Raw genomic sequence first — 20,273 nt, forward strand, 5'->3', positions numbered from 1 at the left:
TATAATTTTTGTTAGAAAATTACCTTGTTTTTACCAAGTAATCCGATTTTTTATGGAAGTTTTAGTTATTTTTAGGTTGTAAAACTAAAGATGTATAACAATATTTATTTTAAATTAATATATTTATTTTTTATTGTTAAAATATTTTTTATATTTAAGTAACAGGTCATCATAAGATTCTTATCAGCCATTTTTCCCTTAACTGCCCTCCTTCATTAAATAGCCATTCTACAGGAGCTGATGGTGAAATTGTTGTATTAAATCTAATGTAAGCTTTTTTTATTGACAAAGGCAAATCATTAGATGTTTTAAAAGATGTATTTGATAAATAGTTATCCACTGACATTTGTGCATTATTTTTAGGATAATAATTAAATATTTCATTGTCCTTGAACTGTAAAAAATCATCTTCTGAATCACTCTTTGTACTTTGTTCTGGTGACATTAATTGAGCCATATCATTATCCTTTTCATAATCTATAACTAAATAATCTATCAAATTTTGTCATTAGATTTAGCCCAATTAAGTTTAAACTTTGGAATTAAAACTGCTGCTATTTGACATTTTTCACAAGTAATATATCGTTAAATCTTTAAACAAAATAATATGTCTGATAATATTAAAGTTAATATTTTTTGAAGCGAGACTTCTATACAGAGGGTTCGAAAAAAAAGGATTATCGCGCATCACGGTTGGCCGTCACAGACGGATATTATTATTTTATTAAGTATACGGTCAAAATTTTATTGTTTCGCAAACATAAACTTTCATCTAATGGATTCTGTTGCTTTATCAGGTATACAGTCTAACTTTTACTGTTCGATAAACATATAAATTCAGTAAACTTTAGCATTGTATTTTTGAAAATTTAAGTAATGTTATTTAAAATGCATTAAATAATTTAATTTCAAATAATCTTGACTGTGCATAAAAAAATTAAAAAAACACAATAAACGCAATTTTTACACAATATCTTTATAACGTCCAATCAAAAAATTACATTAGTTATTTCAGTTATCATATTTGTATTGTCACACAAGGACAATAGTGTAAGAAAATTAATAATAAATTAAATTAATTTCATTTGAAAATACAATTTTTAGCTTTTTAATTTATTCCAATAAAAACCTAATATTCTATTAGTTGAATGACTGAAAGAAGTTTCACTTCATCCGCACATACATATAACACGCACTGGTTTTTTTTTTAATTAACAGTTTATTTATCTTTTTTTAAGTCTCTTCTTTAAAGCTTTGAACAAGAGGTCGACAAAATTTAAGATTTGTTAATTTTTCTTAGGATTTATTTATTGCACTTATGGTAAGTAACCTGATTATGCGTTACAGTTAGTAGTTTACTTAACAATGAAAATATCTAAATCTAATCCTATTGCAATATCACAATTTTTGATATAAAATCATTTTACTGTTCTTTTATTGGAAAATTCTAATTTTCAAAATAAAATAATTAAATTTGTTTAAATTAAGTATTTTAACAGTTAATTATTAATATTTTACATTATTTTTATAAACAATTCTTAAAAAATAAATATGTATTAATTTCGTGAATGTAGCATCAAAATATAAATTTTTAAATATTTTGTCAAAATTAAAAACTGTTCATTTGTTAGTATTCACGTGTCACCATACAAGTATAAAATATGTTACTCAAAAAATAACTATTCTATTATAAATTTGAAAATAAAAAATCAAAATCAATTACTTAAAAACTTAAGTTATAAAATATGTTATATAATAAGCTACTGTATGGACTAAAGGCTCTGTTATTTAGAACTATCAAAAGTTGATTGAATCACTGGCTCTTCTAAAAATATGGGGACGATAAGAACAACAAGCAAAGCATTAGTGCATAGTTTACCTGCTACAAATTATTAAAAATTACTGAGTATCTCATGAAAGATTTATAGTAGTGCAATGACTTCGAACATCTATAATTATTCTCTTTAATTAATAATTAATTCAAATAAATAATATGTACCCTCAATTATTAATTCTTGCATAAGAATCATTAATTTATTATTAAGAAATAAATATGATAATTATTTCGAAAATATAAATTATATATAGTAGATGAACATGTTCAATTGATAAAAAACGAATTTGAGTGATCCTTTTTTACATATTGAATGTGAACTTAAATAAAATTTTGATGTACTATTACTTGTGACTTCAATTTTTTTATGGACGTCCTAAATATTACATTTAATTTTGTTATAGGACAGTTACAATGTTTATATGGAGCCCCTAATACGTTTTACGATATATTTGTTTTGACATAAAAACAATACCATATCACCTAAACTAAACTAAAATTATGATACTTTTTAATTAATTAAAAACATATATTAACTGATTATTTTACTTAATGTAACTTTACTTAAAATATTTTAAATAACGTTTCATATAAAAACAGTCTTAAGAACTCGCATATAAATACTAAATTTCTTTATTTCTCTATAAAATTATTTTCAAAACGTTTTGTTGTTTAATATAAGCATAGTAGTAAATAGTAAATTACGATTATTCAGTAATAGAGAAGTTTTTGATATTGACTATTAAGTAAATTAATGTTTTTATTCATTATCACTTATAGTATATAACTTATAATGCAATTAATTCAATCATATATAATTAGTTCCAATTTTTATACGTTACCAGTTTATCAATTTTGTTTATATTTATTTTAAAACTGAACTAAATAAAATAAATATCCAGTTCAACACAAATGTAGTAATGTATAAACAAATTCTCACATAAAACGTTGAAGTTTTCATAACACTCTTTTATGTTCTTAATACAACATAATATTTATATTGTCTTTTTAGAATAAAAAGGAATAAATTAAATGAAGAAGTTTTATTTTTTATTTACCTATAATCAAATAAAAACTTATATATAGAGTGCTCAATATGTAAGGAAACAGGTCAGTTGTTACAAACAATGAGAACAATAAAAACCCGTTTCCTTACTTAGTATAGATATCAAAAAAGAATTGCCTAATGATTTTCTATTCGATTATCTTTTCTAAATTATTATGCTATTGATTTATTCAAACTAACCTTTGACATAATTCACGATTTATCACAATTTGTCTATTTTTGTTATTTGTAATGTTATGTCCATTCAGCTCATTTGTGTACATGACATTGGCATGGTTACGTCATTCCTCAGTACGAAGTATACTTATCTATCTTTGCTATGTCAATGTATGCTTTTGTAAGCTTATTTAGCTAAGGTAATTTATATAATGAGTTTATTGTTTCGAGTTTTATTAGTTAAAATTTAAGTATACATTAATAATTATTAATATTCAATTATAATTGAATAAAGATTATTCGAGCTACAGTTAAAAAAACTGCACACATATATTACAAAAGACTACATTCCAAAATGCAATCCCATCCAAACCGTCTCGTTACTCAGCTACATTCAACAATTCTTCCGGGCAATCCAAACAGACGCCTCAAACGCAACTGGTCAAGAGACCTTAATATTATTTAACCCACTTAAAATTAATAATACACAGGTGGCTCTAATGTGAGCTTCCTCCTCACTGCTTTATCATTGTCTATTTTATTCCTATTCACATATTTACTTATTGTACATATAGCTGTATAGATTGTAAATTTTCCAATAAACGTTCTTAAAAAAAAAAAAAAAAAAAAAAAAGATTATTCAAAAATGATAATAATTGTTAAATTTTGTATTTAAATTTTTAAAATTTTTTACATCATATTTAGAACTGTATAAAATAAGTGGTTAAATAATTCATTCGAAGATTTAATAATTGCTTTTAAGTTTTTTTTTCAAGAATGCCTTCAAAAAATAATTTTTAATTAATTCTAATATAAAGATATCTTAGACCTAACTGACAACGCTCATAATTTTTGATTCAGTTATCATTTTGTTGATTTTTTAAAATAATTATTGCCTTTTTAGACTGCGTTTAAAGTATATTTTTTATTATTCATCACTAATAAAAATTAGTTACACTATTTTTTTTCTTCAAAATTTTAAAATTTTTTAAGTCTTTTTTTACGAAAAATATTGATAACAATTTTAGGAGAAGTGCTCGTTGAGTTACTAAAATTTTAGTACATAAAGTTGATTTGGAACGTGTCATCATAGTATACGTACACTAGTACGAGCTGTATGAACCTTTACTTTACACTCATTCTATGTATAAAATACTTGTAAATCAGTGAGCACTTTTTCTAAAATTGTTATCGATTATTTTCGTATTATAAATGGTAATTTTGAAGAAAAAAAATAGTATTATTATTTTTTATTAGTGATGAATAATAAAAACTATAATTTAAACGTAGCCTAAGAAGGCATTAATTAAAAACAAAAAAAATGTACATAAAATTATAAATTAAAATTCACTAGTGTTCCCAGTTAGGTTTGAGCAATCAGTACAGTATCTACGTTCCAGTTCAAAACTGAATATGTTGTAGTGAAGATATAATTCATTATTCAACTTTAAAGGTTACAAATACAATATAATATTGCCAAGTTATTTCTTAGAGCACGTTTTCAAAATTGATTTTTTCATTATTAAATTATGCTGGAAAAATCAATTTTTTGGGAAGTTGCAGTTTTGAGGTGCGTCGTTGTATATAAGAATGATACATTAAGGATAAGACCTTTATTTTCTTGGGAAATATATGAAAAACAATTTAAATAAATTATATTTAAAATTTTTGTAAAGGAAAAAGAATGTTTGATTCAAAAAACCTAACAGTTATATGTAGTTCAATAATTTTTTTTTCATCCCTTAAGGGTTAGAAAACCTAAACTTTAATTTTCTCTAATGTGAACCCTTATTTTGAGTTACGATATGAGAAAAATATAATTTAGAAACGATATTATTCTTATAATATTTTTTATTTGATGAAGCATTCTTCTTATATTGCTCGTTAAAATTTAGCAATTAGTGGAATTTTTATACAGATAATTTGCTGTTTAGCATACAGTAGTTGTCATTTCTTTATAATGTCTCATAAACAAGTTTTTATTGATAATTTTTGTTATCATATCTGTCAATTAGAATAGCATAAATAAATACTGATAATAAATTATGGCACATTGGAACAGATTATTGTTGATTCCGTGATTATGAAAACTAAATAAATGATGATGTTATATTTTAAATTCAAATCTTTTAACAACTTTAAAACTCAAAAATTTGATCAGATAAGAAATAATATAAGAATAAAATTGTTTGAAAATTATTTGTTTATCATATCGTTAAACAAAAGTTCTCATTATATAAAATTAAGATATAGGATTTTTATTTATGGAGGGATAAAAGAACAATTATTTAACTACACATTATTGTTGAATTTTTTTAATCAAACAATATTTCCTTTACAAAAAAATTAAAATATTCATGTTTTTGAAAAAGTGAGTTTCTTATCTTTAATCAATCACTCTTTAGAAGCAAAAATTTTAATGTACAATGGCATAGCAAAATATAATTTAGAGAAATGGATAGTTATTATTTAATACTATTCCGAGTTTATTTATATTTTTTTTTAACTAATATAAAAAAAACGGGCAAAAGCGATTCTCATAAAAATTATTCATTTATTACTTGAATCTTTCCAAAGTTTTTTGCACTCTTGTACTTGTTTAAGGTCAACAATTTGTGTATTTTTGCTAAAATGATTATGTTAGTGTATTTATTGTCGGTCGTCTAGTTTTTTGAGTTTAATGATCATCACATTGCGCTTGCTCTGATATTCAACCCTCTACTCGTGTTTCATCATACTTTATATACAAATGATTTGGCTTCCCATATTTAGTAATATCCTAATCATCGAACATGGTGATATAGGTAAAAATATTTTTGTATTTTTACCTAACTTTTCCCATTTAGGTATGAGTTGAAATTTTTTTTGCATATTTATTTCAAATTAAGTTTCTAATTTCTTCCTATTTTACTAAAGTGACTTTTAACTACTTAAGTTACCCAGGTATTAAAAATATTAAGGAAAAATGGGTTGTGGAGGATCAGCAATGCTACCGATGCCTATAGAAGAACCAAAAAATTTAAAATTAGACATCCCTTCTGGTAAAATAAATTTTTTTAAGGAACGAGAAAGCCTAAAAATTATAATTTTTTTTTTATCTATCACATATATGATTTCATTAATTAATATGTATATATATATAAATATATATATATATTGAAAAGTGTTATGAATAATAATAATAAGAAATTTAATCCTTTTGCAACTTTTGTATACTTATTTATGTTAATAAATTCTTTTTAATATTAGCTTTTTTTTATTAATAAAAATTCAAAAGATAATTTTATAAAATTTATATAAAACATAGCCGTTGCTTTTGATGTTCCTCTGGATGAAGAAGAAGAGAGTCTTATTAAGAAACATCCTCCTAAGAGATTAAAATTGATGGAAGGACAACAATCACCGCCGTTAACTCATGAAATGTTATTAGATAAACTAGCAGAAGCTGAGCAAAGACGATTGCGGGTAAGGAGAATGCATTTAAATTTTAGCAAATTAAAATTATTATAAATTAGATGGACTCTATTCTAGTTAAATTACACTAAAAATTTTATCATCAAACAAGTACCAAAGTAAATATTTTCTGTTGACGTAATTTAGTGTTTGCTGTTCTTTGAACTTCATAAGAAATAGTAGCCACATTTATATGCAATTTATGATCATAATTCGTATTATTCATAATAAAATAGTACATTAAAATTCCAAGTTTATCTAAAAATATTTTAAATTCGTGATTTTAGACAATAAATGTTTTCAGTAGCAATTTTTAAAAAAAATGTTAGTGAATTATTAACATTTTTGGAAACATATTGATAATAATCTTTTTCATTTTGAGTTTATAAATACTCAGAAGAAGTAAATGCTAAGTTTAATATTTTAGATTTTAAATCAAAGAATCGAATCAGCAAAAACTATGATGAGACCGAGATACAATAGCATCAGTAAAGCTAACGGCGACAGTACATTAGCAGGAAATGAAGATGTGGGTGAAGAATCTTAATCATATCACTTGTAAATAGGAATTTTATGTTGGTCAATTTATGAAGTTTTCGTTGAAGTTTGCATTTAGCTAACGTTATAAAACATTTTTATTTTTACTATATCAAATATTTATCGTTATTGATCGTAAATAATTTTCATTGTTACCACAGAGAATATCTTAGAAAATATCTTGATTTTTCAATTTAATTAAGAATAAAATGAAATATAAACTTAAAAAATAGATATATGTTGTGTAGTTATGTAATTGTTCTTAGGGTTGTTTAAAATTACCTAATAAAATGATTATTATTAGTCGTCATCGAATTTAATAGAATAATTGAAATAAAACGGTTGATTTTTGGAAAATTTTCCTGTTCTTTTTAATTATTATTTAAGAATAGTACGAACAACAATTGTAAATGTGTACCGTTAATAATTTCACTAATGCTGTTTTTATTAATTTTTTATCTCATTTGTCAAAAATTGTATTTTTATTAGTAAAATTGATAAATAACATATAGTTTTATTATTTAATGTTTTTCGTGAATTATTTCGTTAAAAAACATTAAGAAACCAACTAATGTTTTTTATTATTGAAATTATGCAAGAGAATATTCTTAAAATGTACTATTGAGATATATTTAGAATAATGAACGTTAATCATTAATTGCCCTTTTTTTATGTATATACCCTTAACTTATCGAGGATAATGATTAATAAGCATTGATTTCCTGACCAATACGGTCTATTCTAACTAAAATTAAAATATTAGGCATCATTATCTCTAAATCTGTATGCAAAAGGTAATCTATCACATTGTGACAGTTTACCTTTGAATTACAGCTATTTTAAATAGTAAAAACTCACACATATTCATTTTTTACTTTCAGATGGCTATTCCAGCTTGTTAAAAATTAAATATTCTTAACAAGTTCTCATAATATTGAGTGCAGCTCAATATGATTAACATATGGGTAAAATGAATAGTTATACTAAACATAAAAGTAATATTTTGTTTTAATAATTGTTAATAACTATTATACTTAAATATTATATTATTTTATATTAACATGTTTTGTTCAATTTTCTAATATAATAAACACTTTTTTACTGTTTAATTTTGTTTATTGCTCTTTATATTTTAAAGTTGGACAGTATGATATAACAGCAACTGTTTGAAAACCATTAGCTTACACTTACAAAACTATCAGTTTTTTCTCCATTAGTACTACAAAACTACTGATGCAATGAGAATTCTGAAAACAATTTGTAATTCAACATTATGATACTAAATATCTGTTGGGCTACTTTTTTGAAATTGTAATGTTTTCAGTACAAAAATTTATTTGAAAAAAAAATAAAAATTTTCAAAAATGTAACCTGTATTTTAAGGGTCAATAGAATAATAATGAATAGACAAGAATATGAGAAGTGCTAGAAGTAGTACGAAAAGAAAGACAGCTAATGAAAGTGATTGAATCAAGATAAATAAAGTTAACCGGACACATCATCCAACACAATAACTTTATAATCAACATCTTAGAAGGAAAAATAACTGTGAAGAAACCAAGTGGACATCCAAGAAAACAATATTTTGAAAATATCTTGGAACTCATGAACTGTGCGTTTTTGTTTCACTGAAGAATTTGACGTCAAAGATAAGTGACTTCAACGACAAGGCATTGCCTTTAATGTATGATGATAATGGGAATTATAATTTCTAATAATTGACCTGACCGATACTTAAGTAATATGATTCTGAATTCATATCTATTTTCAGGATTATTATCGCATCAGTAGTTTCGTGGTACTAAACAAAAATTGGTTATTTTTGACAAAAAAATGGTCGATACCCAGACGCCTTAACATCTCATTATCCTGTTTTACTGTTTCTGGGATATAATACAGCTGTAACATATTATTCTTGATTATGATATTATCTACAACCATGGCATTCAACAACTTTAATCACTAATCCATCATCCACTAGCCAGCACTTGCTGCTGCTACTGCTGTTATTCAGCAACTTTTGTAACGTAACGTGTAATTTAATTATAATTTTTTTAAGGATAATAATAAAAATAGATCATATGGTTTTTAAAGGGAGCAGTATTTATTGTTGCCGCTATTAAACAAAATCATAATTTGATATGCATTATGAACTTTATCGATGTTATGTCTTTACAAGAGAATATAACAGATAATGGTAGAAAGAGAAAAGTACACAGATATCGAGTGTAAAATAAAGCATTGGCATTTATGAATATTGTCGAATATTGATAGTATTACTATACTATCAATAATAGTATAATAATACTATTATTGATTTAATAATCAAAATATTTGAAAATGTCCATCTCTAGTTTATATTTAAAAAACTTAAACTGATACTATTTTACAACTGTGAGAAGAAGGATAGATTAAATTTTTTTTTGAAAAAGACAGAACATAGGATACTATTAATTCATGAAAAGAAAAAATTATATGTTTTATAATTTTAATGATATTGCTTGGGCATAGTTAATCAAACACTTAGTATAATATTAGTCCCCAAAAAACTATAATTGTCGGTCTGCACAAAGTCTATTTTTATTGAAACATACGTGATACACATTTGTTAGATATTTTTTACAGTGTAGATACAATCTATTGATCTAAAAAAATAGTTTATGTTTAGTATTTCAATGTTTGGATATTAATGTTAAAAAAAGGATAAATATGAAGAAAAACACGTGTAGTTTTTTGGTAAACATTACAATAATTTGAATAATACAACAATAATTTTTTTTATGAATATTATAGGGGATATTCTCAAAAATACTCTCTAAAAATGAATGTAAACAGATTTGGAACATAATCAACAATTGATATAAAAAACAATTTGACATGCGTAATTGGTCTTGTTGAAACTCTTATTTTTCTCAAGTTTTCTACTGGATTTTCGTTCGAATAGCGTATCAATAAAGAGTTTATTGTATTTTTTAAATGAAAAAAAAATTCTGAATTTTCTTATTTTTGACGGCTGTCTAATTTTGTGATATTTTTCTTTTGACGTATAGTTTATCAAAATCGGCATAGTGACAACTCGGTGTCAACTTTATATGAATAGACGAAAAAAAACATCATGATAAAATTATGTCTTTTTAGATACCTATCGAAGCTAAAATGTATTTTGTAAGATGGCATTTGTTCACAAAAGTGATATAGAATATTATTAAATCGTGAAATATTGCAATTTGAGACATTTGCTAGAATAAAATTTTATTTAAAGTAAAGTACCGATGTACCGTTCTTTTTGTTGTATAAGGTTAGGCTCACATGGACGCACATAATACTGCGAATTGAATTATTGTTATTACGATATGGATCGTTCAGTTCAATATGAAACGGCGATTGGATGGACCCAATATTTTCTTTCTTCTTTTTGTCTTCGTCTTCTCATTCTTCGATATACAACCCACCAACACACAGCATCTGACACGTCCATTTCCGTTGAATATATAACAACTGTATGTAACAAGATATTTCGACTTTGATGCACGTGTTTGTGCGTCCATGTGAACCTAGCCTATGATTTTGTAAATTGATTGTCATGTTAAACGAGTATACCACAATTTTCTGCTTTGGTCAAAAGAAGTAAGAAAAAAATATTAGGTCAAATAATGTACATATATATATGTAAATATGTATATTGTGGTAAGAAGTGTCATTTCTTTAGGGATTACCTGAGAAAAAATATTTGGGGTCACGTTTTTTTTATTGTCTGCAACAGAGCGAGTAATATTAGGTAAACATTTTGACTTTTGTTTGATGTTTTCTTTTTTTTTATTAACAGACGTGGGGTTAGCATCAGAACGTGATTTTTGTTATAACACATAAAAATGTGTTTTGTAAAGGACTGTTTTGGTAGGGATTGGGTATAAGTGCATGTTTGAGGGTTTGTTGTTAAGTCAGTGATGCGTTGAATTTGTTAGTGTATTAACGTTCATCTGTATTATTGTATTTGTATAGTATAAATTGTAACATTTAATAATTTTAATGCTTCTACCAAACAAATTTGGTAGAAACATTAGAATTATTAGATTTGTTACTGCCTGTTTAAATTTATAAGTTTAATGACTTTAAGCGGAAGAAACTGTTAAACCAACAAGTGTAAAAAATTTCAAATCAAGGGTGTAACATGACTACTATATGGAACCACACAGCGACAGACATATTGTTATGAGCTTTACGGTTTTAAGAAGACAAATGTAATGATTGATCCGTCTATGTGACAGAAGATTTCGGTGTAAACGACCATCGAATTAACATATGGTATACTATAGATGTTTGAGGATAAAGTTATGTATTATTTTGCTCTTCAACCGGTGGTCGAATACGGAAGGATTTCACCACTTTGTCAGACTCGCACTTGTATAAAGAACACAAGTTAAATTAATGTTTAGTAAGTTATTATTGTTTTTATTACATTTTTATATAGAGTGTTCAGTAAGTAAGGAAACGGGTTTCTATTGTTCTCATTGTTTATAACGACGGACCTTTTTCCTTAGTTACTGAATATTCTGTATATTAGAGAGCCCTCTCTATAACAAACGTTTTCAAAACGTTATAGTTGTAACATTTTAAAACGCCAAAAAACGATAACTGCAGAGCAATAAATGTCTATCATAATTTTTCCTTCAGTAACAAAAAATTAAATGAAGCACAAAGGGTATAAGGATATCTCTCAGCTATGGGATTAAAATTCCAAATTATGTAACGTGATGGCTTTGCTCCTACAACCCTATTGATTTAAATTATCTCGTTTGTCCACTTAACAAAATGTTTTTAGGCTTTTATATATTATGTAATAGTTAATTTATTAATCTATTCATTAAACTTAAAAGTTATTAAACTATTTTAATTTTCATATCAGTATGCATTAAAATAAAACTTTTAGATGTACAATAGAAATAATCTGTTAAAATATTAGTTATAAATACCTAAAATTATCACTATGCCGGTTAAAAGGCTATTTGCTGTTTGCAACAATATTTATACTTTTCAGGAAAGATAGAAAACAATTTGGTTTTTTTTTTATATTATGGCTTGTAGTTTTACAAATAGCCCTTCATTTTTTAAGTATGTATTACAATACAGTAGTCTTAAAGACGAAAAAATCTTCTTTAAAATTTTATTGGTTTTTGATTTTTAGTAGTTAGTTACTTTTTGGTGTATACGTCAAAATTAAAAAAAAATTGTTGGTGCTGAACACAACAATAGTAAAGTTAATTAATACTCACTCAAATAAATTAGAATGCAATTTCATAATATTTTAATGCTTACAATAAACTTTTTAATACCTATTAAATTGAATGGCGTTAAAGAGAGGCAACTAATCCTCAAAATTAAAAAAAACGAAATCTATGTGAGTCCCCTCAAGTGTGAGTTTTTCAAATCTTCATGTAGGAATGAAAAAGCAAAATATATATGAATAAATTGTTCATTATAATATATTGAATATGGAAATATTTGTAGTAAATTTATTCAATGAATAAAAATAACAAAAAAAAAAAAAATACATAATGATAGAAGTAAAATTTTGTTTATGAAGTGGCATCAATAAACATATTTATTTACATATTATTGAATATCAATTATTATTATATTTTTTACAAATTTACAACTTTTCTCTAGTTGATTGAAAGTTACATTTTTTGTAATTTGTATGAAATTATTAAGTTCTTTAAAATACGTTATAAGCTAATTAAAAATAGATTTATATGATTATATTTTAAAATAACCATTATTATTATTATTTCTTTTTTTTTTTGAAATCTAGTACATTTAAAAAAATTAATTAAAGCTAACTCTAAATTAACAAAATTCTTTTTGTTTTGAGGTACAAAATGTTTACATATTTTTATTATGGTTTTCTTCTTTTTTTTTTTTTATTTATGAATACGAATTATTTACAACTTATATAACTATCATTGTTTTTCAGAAGTGTCTTATAAGGGTCCTGTTTTTATTTTCTGTATTAATGTATTCACATTACATAACTATTCAATTTCTACGTAAAGATGATTTCTTTTTCGTAGTGTTTTTTTTGTCTTGGAACTTTTCTTTAAACCAAGTTTAATTTTTCTTCTAGAATTTTTTATTGTTTTTATTAGTTTGGTTACAATATGTATTTCTTGTATGCCAGTAGGAGCGGACGGTCTGTCGTAATTTAAAATAAACTTTGTTGTAGTTTAAAAAATAATAATAAGAAAAAGTGTAGTAGGAATCATATGTGGTATTAAACTTTGTGGTGTTTGCTTTTCGAGACTTTATCGGGGCAGTGTGGTTCAACAGTCTATTATTGCTTGACGTGACATGCACATTAAATTGGAATAATTTTACCTGAATTATGTGATCCTTTAACAGTGCAGTTTTTACTTGTGGAATGATAATAAATATACAAACTCGAATGATCACCAATTTGTATACAATGTCTTTAATATGTTTATTATCATAAACATATAAAACATTGATAGAAAAACTATCAATACAAAATTGACATGAGAAAAAAATCATACAATAAAATATTATAATCAGTTTTTATAAGCACTATTCACACAAAAGGTATTTTTACAATTTTTACGGATAGATGAAAGAGACCCGGACGATAGTCGCGACGTGCTCGCATTGGGGTAAGGTCGAAACAGGACAAAAATTACTAGCCCAGGGATTTTCTTGGTGCATTTCCCAGGTCTCTTCCATAGATGTGCATAATAATCGTTCATCTCTCATTGGGTTTCACATTTTTAGGCCTTTTATAATATGTTTATATTGTGAAAGGGTTTCTTTAATTATGGAAAATAAGAGTAACATTCGACTGTTTGATATTTTATTATTTAGCGTTTTCATGTGTTGTGAAGGAGCGGATTTTTTGTGGCGTGTTCGTGTGAGTTGAGTGTTTGGCTGTTTTAGAGGATAGAAAGTTATAATTGTGTTTTGTATTTTATGTATGGGGTCTATTACAACAGGTCTTATTGGTGAAGGGTTTGTAAATTGATTGGCATCATAGTTGTAATGTTATCTGATATTGCTTTTCCATGTTGCCTTCTGATTCCTGCCATTGGTTCTGGATTTGGCATTGGTGGCTGACCACCGGAGATTCTGTTTACTATTGCTAGAAACCATGGTCCACAATCATATAGGTTTTTTTGATTCGTAGTTTCTCCTTTAAAGATATATCACAATGATGTAGTCCCACATTTGTTGCGTTCATGTTCGAGCAAAAATTACTGTAATCGTTCAACTTTCTTGCCATTGTGACAGTCCAAACTATCATAGTAAACAATTTCTTTCTTGTTTACATGCACAGTAGCAATGATCCAGTGATTGTCGTTGATATGTATTGGCGCCATCAATAATTTTTTTGAAAATATTTCATACTTGAACTTGGCATTGATTATATCTATGTCTCTCCTTTCAATACTTGGGTTAAAAAAAGAATCGAAGGCATAAATGTTGCCGTCGCTTCTTTTAACAACGAGGTTCATAAAATGATAGATAGTTTCATCATTGTTCAGTAATTCTCTAGTGTTGAAAGGCATGTTTGCTCCCGAAGAAGTTAATTTAAGTAATTTAGTCAATATTCATAAATTTATGTAATGAAAAGAATTGGGACATGAACATTCTTTTTGCTTATAATGTAGAGGTTATTTATGAGGAATCCATAACGTTCATTAATAGTGTCATTGCCGGAAGAATATCCATAGTGTATGGTAATATAGATACTCTCTCTGCCTGATGAAATAATTTGATATTTCTGATTGTTAAATTATTTACCTCTAAACTATGAATGGGAGAGTTCATAATTGTCTCCTTTATAATTCCCCCTGTTATCATACTATTACCATCACAATTTTTGATGCCAAATGATGCTATAAAAATATTGGTATTAATTTTTTTTAGATATGGTGATGTTACAATATTTAATACTTACAATATTTTTGATAAAGAAATATTATTCTTTGAAATAACTCGGAAAAGTGTTGTTTTTGATTTTTCTTTTGGTTTTTTTGATTCGTAGTTTCTTCTTTAAAGATATATCACAATGATGTAGTCCAACATTTGTTGGGATTTAAAGTTTTGTTGGCATTTGAAGTTAATTTAATTTTTATTTTGATTGCATCATTCTTGAGGTAGTAGTTTATACAAAATTAAAAAAATATTTACATGAGTGTGGAATTTTTACAATATACATATTCTATTCTAATACTAATAATTAAAATTATATACGTTGTTTTCCCTTTTTTTTACTGGCTTATTGCTAATAATAACATATAACCTAAACGCTTAAATGAATTATAAAATAATTAAGTTTATATACATATATAATATTTTTTTTAGTTTCATTATAGTCAATGTTAGTATTAAAATCTATATCTTAAATCTTTAGTATTAAATTTTTAGAAAATTAAAATAAATAAATATATATTTTTGATGATATAAAATAATTTTTACGAATAATTTAAAATCTTTTTTATATTTTTTTTTATTTTAATAATTATCAATTTAAAATTCAAAACTAATAATCTTAATTAATTGTTCGTATCCTATTGTGCGTGATACGTATTTTAGTAAGCATTCAACCATTTGCACATCATGTCTAGGATCGTGTTCTAATCCAGTATGTTTCTTGGTACATTCNTCCCTTTTGCTCTTTGTATAGACGCAAGCAAAAAAATTGTGACAGAAACATTCTTTCAGCTATGATATAGATATTATTCATGGGTAATCCATAACATTTCTGAATGGTGTTGTTGTCAGAATATCCATAGTGTATAGTGATAGGGATACCCTCTCTGCCTGTAATGATGTTTTTTATATTCCTAATTGTTAGATTGTTTCCTTCTAGGATATGAATAGGGGAGTTCATGATAGTTTCTTTAATAGCCCCCCCTGTTATCATTGTATCATCATCACAATTTGTGAATGATGCTATGAAAATATTGGTATTCATTTTTTTTAGATATGGTGATGTTACAATATATAATACTTACAATATTTTTGATAAAGAAATATTATTCTTTGAAATAATCATTGTAAATTATGTTCTCTATTGCATTGCCATTTAAATTATTGTCCCAAGCCTCCATAGACAATTCCAAATTTTCTATGTCAGAAGGTATTTGGTGTGGTTTTCGTGCTAAGTTTTTTTTTATTTTAATTTTTAGATTCTCCAATTCTTTTGTGTCAATTATGGTTTGGCTATGCGGTAATAACCGTACAGCTCTCCCATCCAATGGCAAAACCATTGGTAAAGAACCCTTCGTAGTTTCTTTAATTGCACCCACCATGAGGACATAATGATATTCATTATATAGAATGAATTCAAAATCAATTATGAAAAATATTGGATCCATTCTGTATATATTTTTGGTATAGTAATTTTATTAAATTATTTGAAAATAAAATTATTGTTTTTAAAAATTTAAGAACACTTATAAAAGATATTGTTATATCAAATATTGTGATATTTGTGAATGACGCTATGAAAACATTAGTACTCATTNAGAGAGAGAAAAAAAATAATAATTGAATAAATTTGTTAATGATGTAGTAAATTTAAATTTAAATTAAATAAAAGGAAATTTTTTTTACTTACAATTTTTTTGAAGTTGTTTAACTGGCTAACTCTGAAGGTAGATACATATTAAATGTTAAAAGCGACATCTTGACATAAAGATAATGGAGTTGAAAAATTTTGGGTGGGATGTACCAAGACGCTCAAGGGTTTAGGCACTCTATTGGAATGCCTTCGTATTATGACAAAAGAGTGAAAGAAAATTGTTATTGGAGTAAGATTTAATAATGTTAAAATTAGAACTGCAAATGCCAGAGTTTAAAATTTTGGATTATTTTTTATGTTAATTAGGTTATATTAGGTACTGTATATTAATAAAGTTGGTGCTATAAAGATATAAGTTTATTTTATTATATTTATATTTTCCAAGAAAATAATTGTGTGCAACATTCTCTCTGCATCTCATATAAAATGGCTCCCTTTTTAATATTTCGTACCAATGATTGGCACTTAGAGATATTTTTATGTTAATTTCTTTTATTTGTGGAGATTGGTTTGTGTTATTGAAAAACATTTTTATGTCACGCATACATCTATCTGTATTATGAACTAGAATGTGATAATCTTCATCAACTTTTAGATCGATAAATGAGAATTGTATTTTATTATTTAGCCAAAGAGGTTTCTGTACTATTTTTAAATTATATCTATGTGATATGGCATATATGAATTTCTACTTCGAGATAATTCAAACGGTTCTGAATATTTAAATATATTTTGTGGATATCTAACTTCTAAATCATTGGAATTTTCATATATTATTTTTTTTATTATTTTAAATTGTTCAATTTGTGGATAATCATCGATTAAACTAATTTTTCTTAGAGCTTGATCTCTGCTTTTTTTTTAATTTGTTTAAATGCATTATTTTGGATTTAATAATGATAAGTAAATAAGAGTTTTAAAAGTATTAAAATTTTATATGCATGTATTATTATAGATATCGGAAAATGTATTCAATTGTTTGGATCAAATATTATGAAGTTAAAATATTCTTGTTCTAAATTTTTAGACCTATAAGTAATTTAATATATATTAGTAATAATATTCGAGATTAATTTAGTAATTTAATAGAAATGGACATAATTGTCAATGATTAGTATTTTTTTACTTATTTGTAAAATGCGATATATTGTATGTTTTTATACAGTTTTTATTCAGTAAGTATACTGACTTACTGAACACCCTGTATATGAACATTCAATATTAAAATTATGTTTGATTTACATTATTGTATTATTTTTTTTGTTATTTATATTTAACTAACCCGGTAAACTTTGTTTTGTTATATTGTTCTAGAGAATTATAGTGTGAAAAATATTTAAATTATTAAAAAATATGTGGGGATGGTGAGTTTGAATAACATTGAAAAGTATGCTAATATTTTATGTTTATTTTTTCATAGAATAATGGATAACGGATGAGATTACGTGTTATTGTGGAATGTGGGGATGACATTAGGTTTTAGGGCAGTGATCGTTATATATTTTTATAATATTTCCATTGTGTTTATCACGTTTGTGTTTCGGATATTTAACGGTTCATGAATGAAATGTGATATATTACAAGTAAGATATCATGTTATATCGTTATAATTTGTGAAATTGTATAGATTTCATGTTGTAAAATTGTGAAAGGTTTTAAAATTTTTGAAAGCGTGTATTTTTTATAGGAACATATGTGTTTATTATTTACGTTAATATTTTAGGTAATTTGGAAATGAGTATTATTGTGTATTATACCAATGTTTGTACAAGAGAAATAACTAAAGCATTTATTAATTAATTATAAGGATGGTTTTCTCTAATGCTGATGAGTAGGGACGGCGCCAGAATTTTTTTCCTTGGGGGGCGGTAAAAGGCAAAACAATTTTTTTGAATGGGCGAACACAACACTACATTTATCGGTAAAATATTTTTTAATGATTTATACAGGGTGTTCAGTAAGTCAGGAAACGGGTTTCTATTGTTCTCATTGTTTGTAACAATGAGAACAATAGAAATCCGTTTTCTGACTTACTGAACACTCTGTATATAGTATACCAATTAACTTTGCATAACCTACTACATATAATATAAAATTTTAACACACTAGTAATATTTAAAATGAAAATGCAATCAATGAAAAATGTATAAAATACTTATAGTAAGTAGGTACGTTTATAATAAGAAGTATGTACTGTTAAATACTTACTTGTGTTGATATCTAAATTAATTTGAACATCCCACGATTGCGTCAAATTTGAAATATCAACCACTGTATTTGTGGTTTTTTTTTTTTGTTATCCATTATTATTAGTTGACCGTTTGAAACACATGTTTAAGGACCAAAGTAAGAATCAATTTTTCGAGTACTCATGTTGGAATTTTGTTTAATGTATATTGGATTTTATAGTTAATTTATTAAAATGTATTGAGGAAACAATTTTATTGAACGATATATCGAACACAAAAACAGTATACACACTACGCGATAAAACAGCAAGAGTACCTACAGTACCTATTACGAACTACAATCGAAATTCGAATGATGTAATTTATAAAAAATTGAAAATAAATAAAAATAATCTTTTAATATCAGTTTAATACTCAGCTGATAGTTGTCATTTCGTCTATCGTTCACTTGTCGTCGTAATTTAGATAATAAAATTGAAAATAAAACATAAAAAATACATATATACATATGCACCAACGGCAATATTACCACACATACACAACTGTGAACTGTACATACTGTACGAGGACACGACATGTAGAATACCCACGATTAACATAATTTAGACGAACGTGGTTAATAATAATTCTTTTGAATTTAAGTCGTACAAATTTCAATGATATCGACATTACGACAAATGAAAACTATTTCTATATTACTTAACGATAAAATATGATTATTTACTCTCTTCAATAATACGGATCATATTATACAACAATAACCAATAAATCACCCATTCAAATCAAAATTTTTGTGGTGACTAAGGGGGCGTGAGAAGGGCGAGAATCTGTTCATAGGGGGCAAGGGCCCCCCTTTTGGCGCCGTCCCTGTTGATGAGATTGATTATGTTGTGGGATAAATTTCATTAAAGTTTGGATTGTTTGAAAAATGAACATTATGAGGTTTATTTTTTGTTTGAAATTTAATACTATTTATGTTCTCTTTTTTGTCTAGGAAAGGTGCTATGGAAATAATTTCAGTATTCTGTGTTTTAGAATAATTTTTAGAATGTGTTTTATGTATAAGAAAATTAGTAAAGCTAGAACATAATCCTACCAGGAGCTTAAAACTCATGCCAAAAGTATCATATAAAATAGAGAGGTTAACAAAGGTGTTTAAACAGGTTAATATTAATTTGGTTATAATATATATAATATATTATTTTTTTTTTGAAATTGTTTTTATTTTACTTTGTATTGACTAATCTTTGAATGAAGGTTCTATTGATGATGAAACTCTTTCTTCTCTATTGTGATAGGGTTTCATTCGCCTAATGTGAATTACATCTCTAGTTAATTTGTTATTTAGTGTTAACTCTACAATATAATTAACATAATTTAATTTTGAAATAATTTTAAATGGTCCCCTATATTTATGTGCTAATTTAGGAGTTTTATTATATT

At 25.5% G+C, this 20,273-nt stretch overlaps 3 protein-coding genes across 8 annotated transcripts in view; 2 read left to right on the forward strand and 1 right to left on the reverse strand.

Moving 5' to 3' along the window:
- Positions 1–101: 101 nt before the first annotated feature.
- On the reverse strand, positions 102–18,937 carry LOC126895619 (uncharacterized; the record flags this gene model as incomplete). The annotated part of the gene is made up of 2 exons (XM_050667715.1): positions 102–492; positions 18,850–18,937. Coding segments are annotated over 2 exons (411 nt in total), but the record flags the coding sequence as incomplete, so codon positions are not given.
- LOC126895618 (uncharacterized protein CCDC198-like) lies at positions 5,633–8,388 on the forward strand. Of its 2 annotated transcripts, XR_007701681.1 has the most exons (5): positions 5,633–6,097; positions 6,364–6,521; positions 6,937–7,067; positions 7,928–8,041; positions 8,185–8,388. XR_007701681.1 is itself a non-coding variant. In XM_050667714.1 (3 exons), exons 1-3 carry the CDS (start codon positions 6,022–6,024, stop codon positions 7,054–7,056), a joined length of 354 nt encoding a protein of 117 aa, XP_050523671.1. In that variant the 5' UTR covers positions 5,633–6,021; the 3' UTR covers positions 7,057–7,302. The 2 variants fall into 2 exon arrangements, 1 of the variants encoding a protein (XP_050523671.1); XM_050667714.1 differs by lacking the exons at positions 7,928–8,041; positions 8,185–8,388 and having other exon boundaries at positions 6,937–7,302.
- The window catches only part of LOC126895614 (uncharacterized), a 50,460-nt gene continuing 40,934 nt past the window's right edge, over positions 10,748–20,273 (forward strand). For all 5 annotated transcript variants that reach the window (XM_050667705.1, XM_050667704.1, XM_050667706.1 and 2 more), the window contains exon 1: positions 10,748–11,481. The gene's annotated coding sequence lies outside the window, so the exon portion shown is untranslated. The remainder of the gene's footprint in view (positions 11,482–20,273) is intronic.

Source organism: Daktulosphaira vitifoliae, unplaced genomic scaffold, assembly GCF_025091365.1.
Source record: "Daktulosphaira vitifoliae isolate Bord-2020 unplaced genomic scaffold, ASM2509136v1 Scaffold_1, whole genome shotgun sequence".
Lineage (NCBI taxonomy): Eukaryota > Metazoa > Arthropoda > Insecta > Hemiptera > Phylloxeridae > Daktulosphaira > Daktulosphaira vitifoliae.

Excerpts from the sequence above, each read along its gene's own strand:
- LOC126895618 (XM_050667714.1), top strand. The coding sequence starts at position 6,022 with ATGGGTTGTGGAGGATCAGCAATGCTACCGATGCCTATAGAAGAACCA. Across the intron at positions 6,098-6,363 it reads AAAATTAGACATCCCTTCTG|CCGTTGCTTTTGATGTTCCT; the intron begins GTAAAATAAATT and ends TATAAAACATAG. Across the intron at positions 6,522-6,936 it reads CTGAGCAAAGACGATTGCGG|ATTTTAAATCAAAGAATCGA; the intron begins GTAAGGAGAATG and ends TTAATATTTTAG.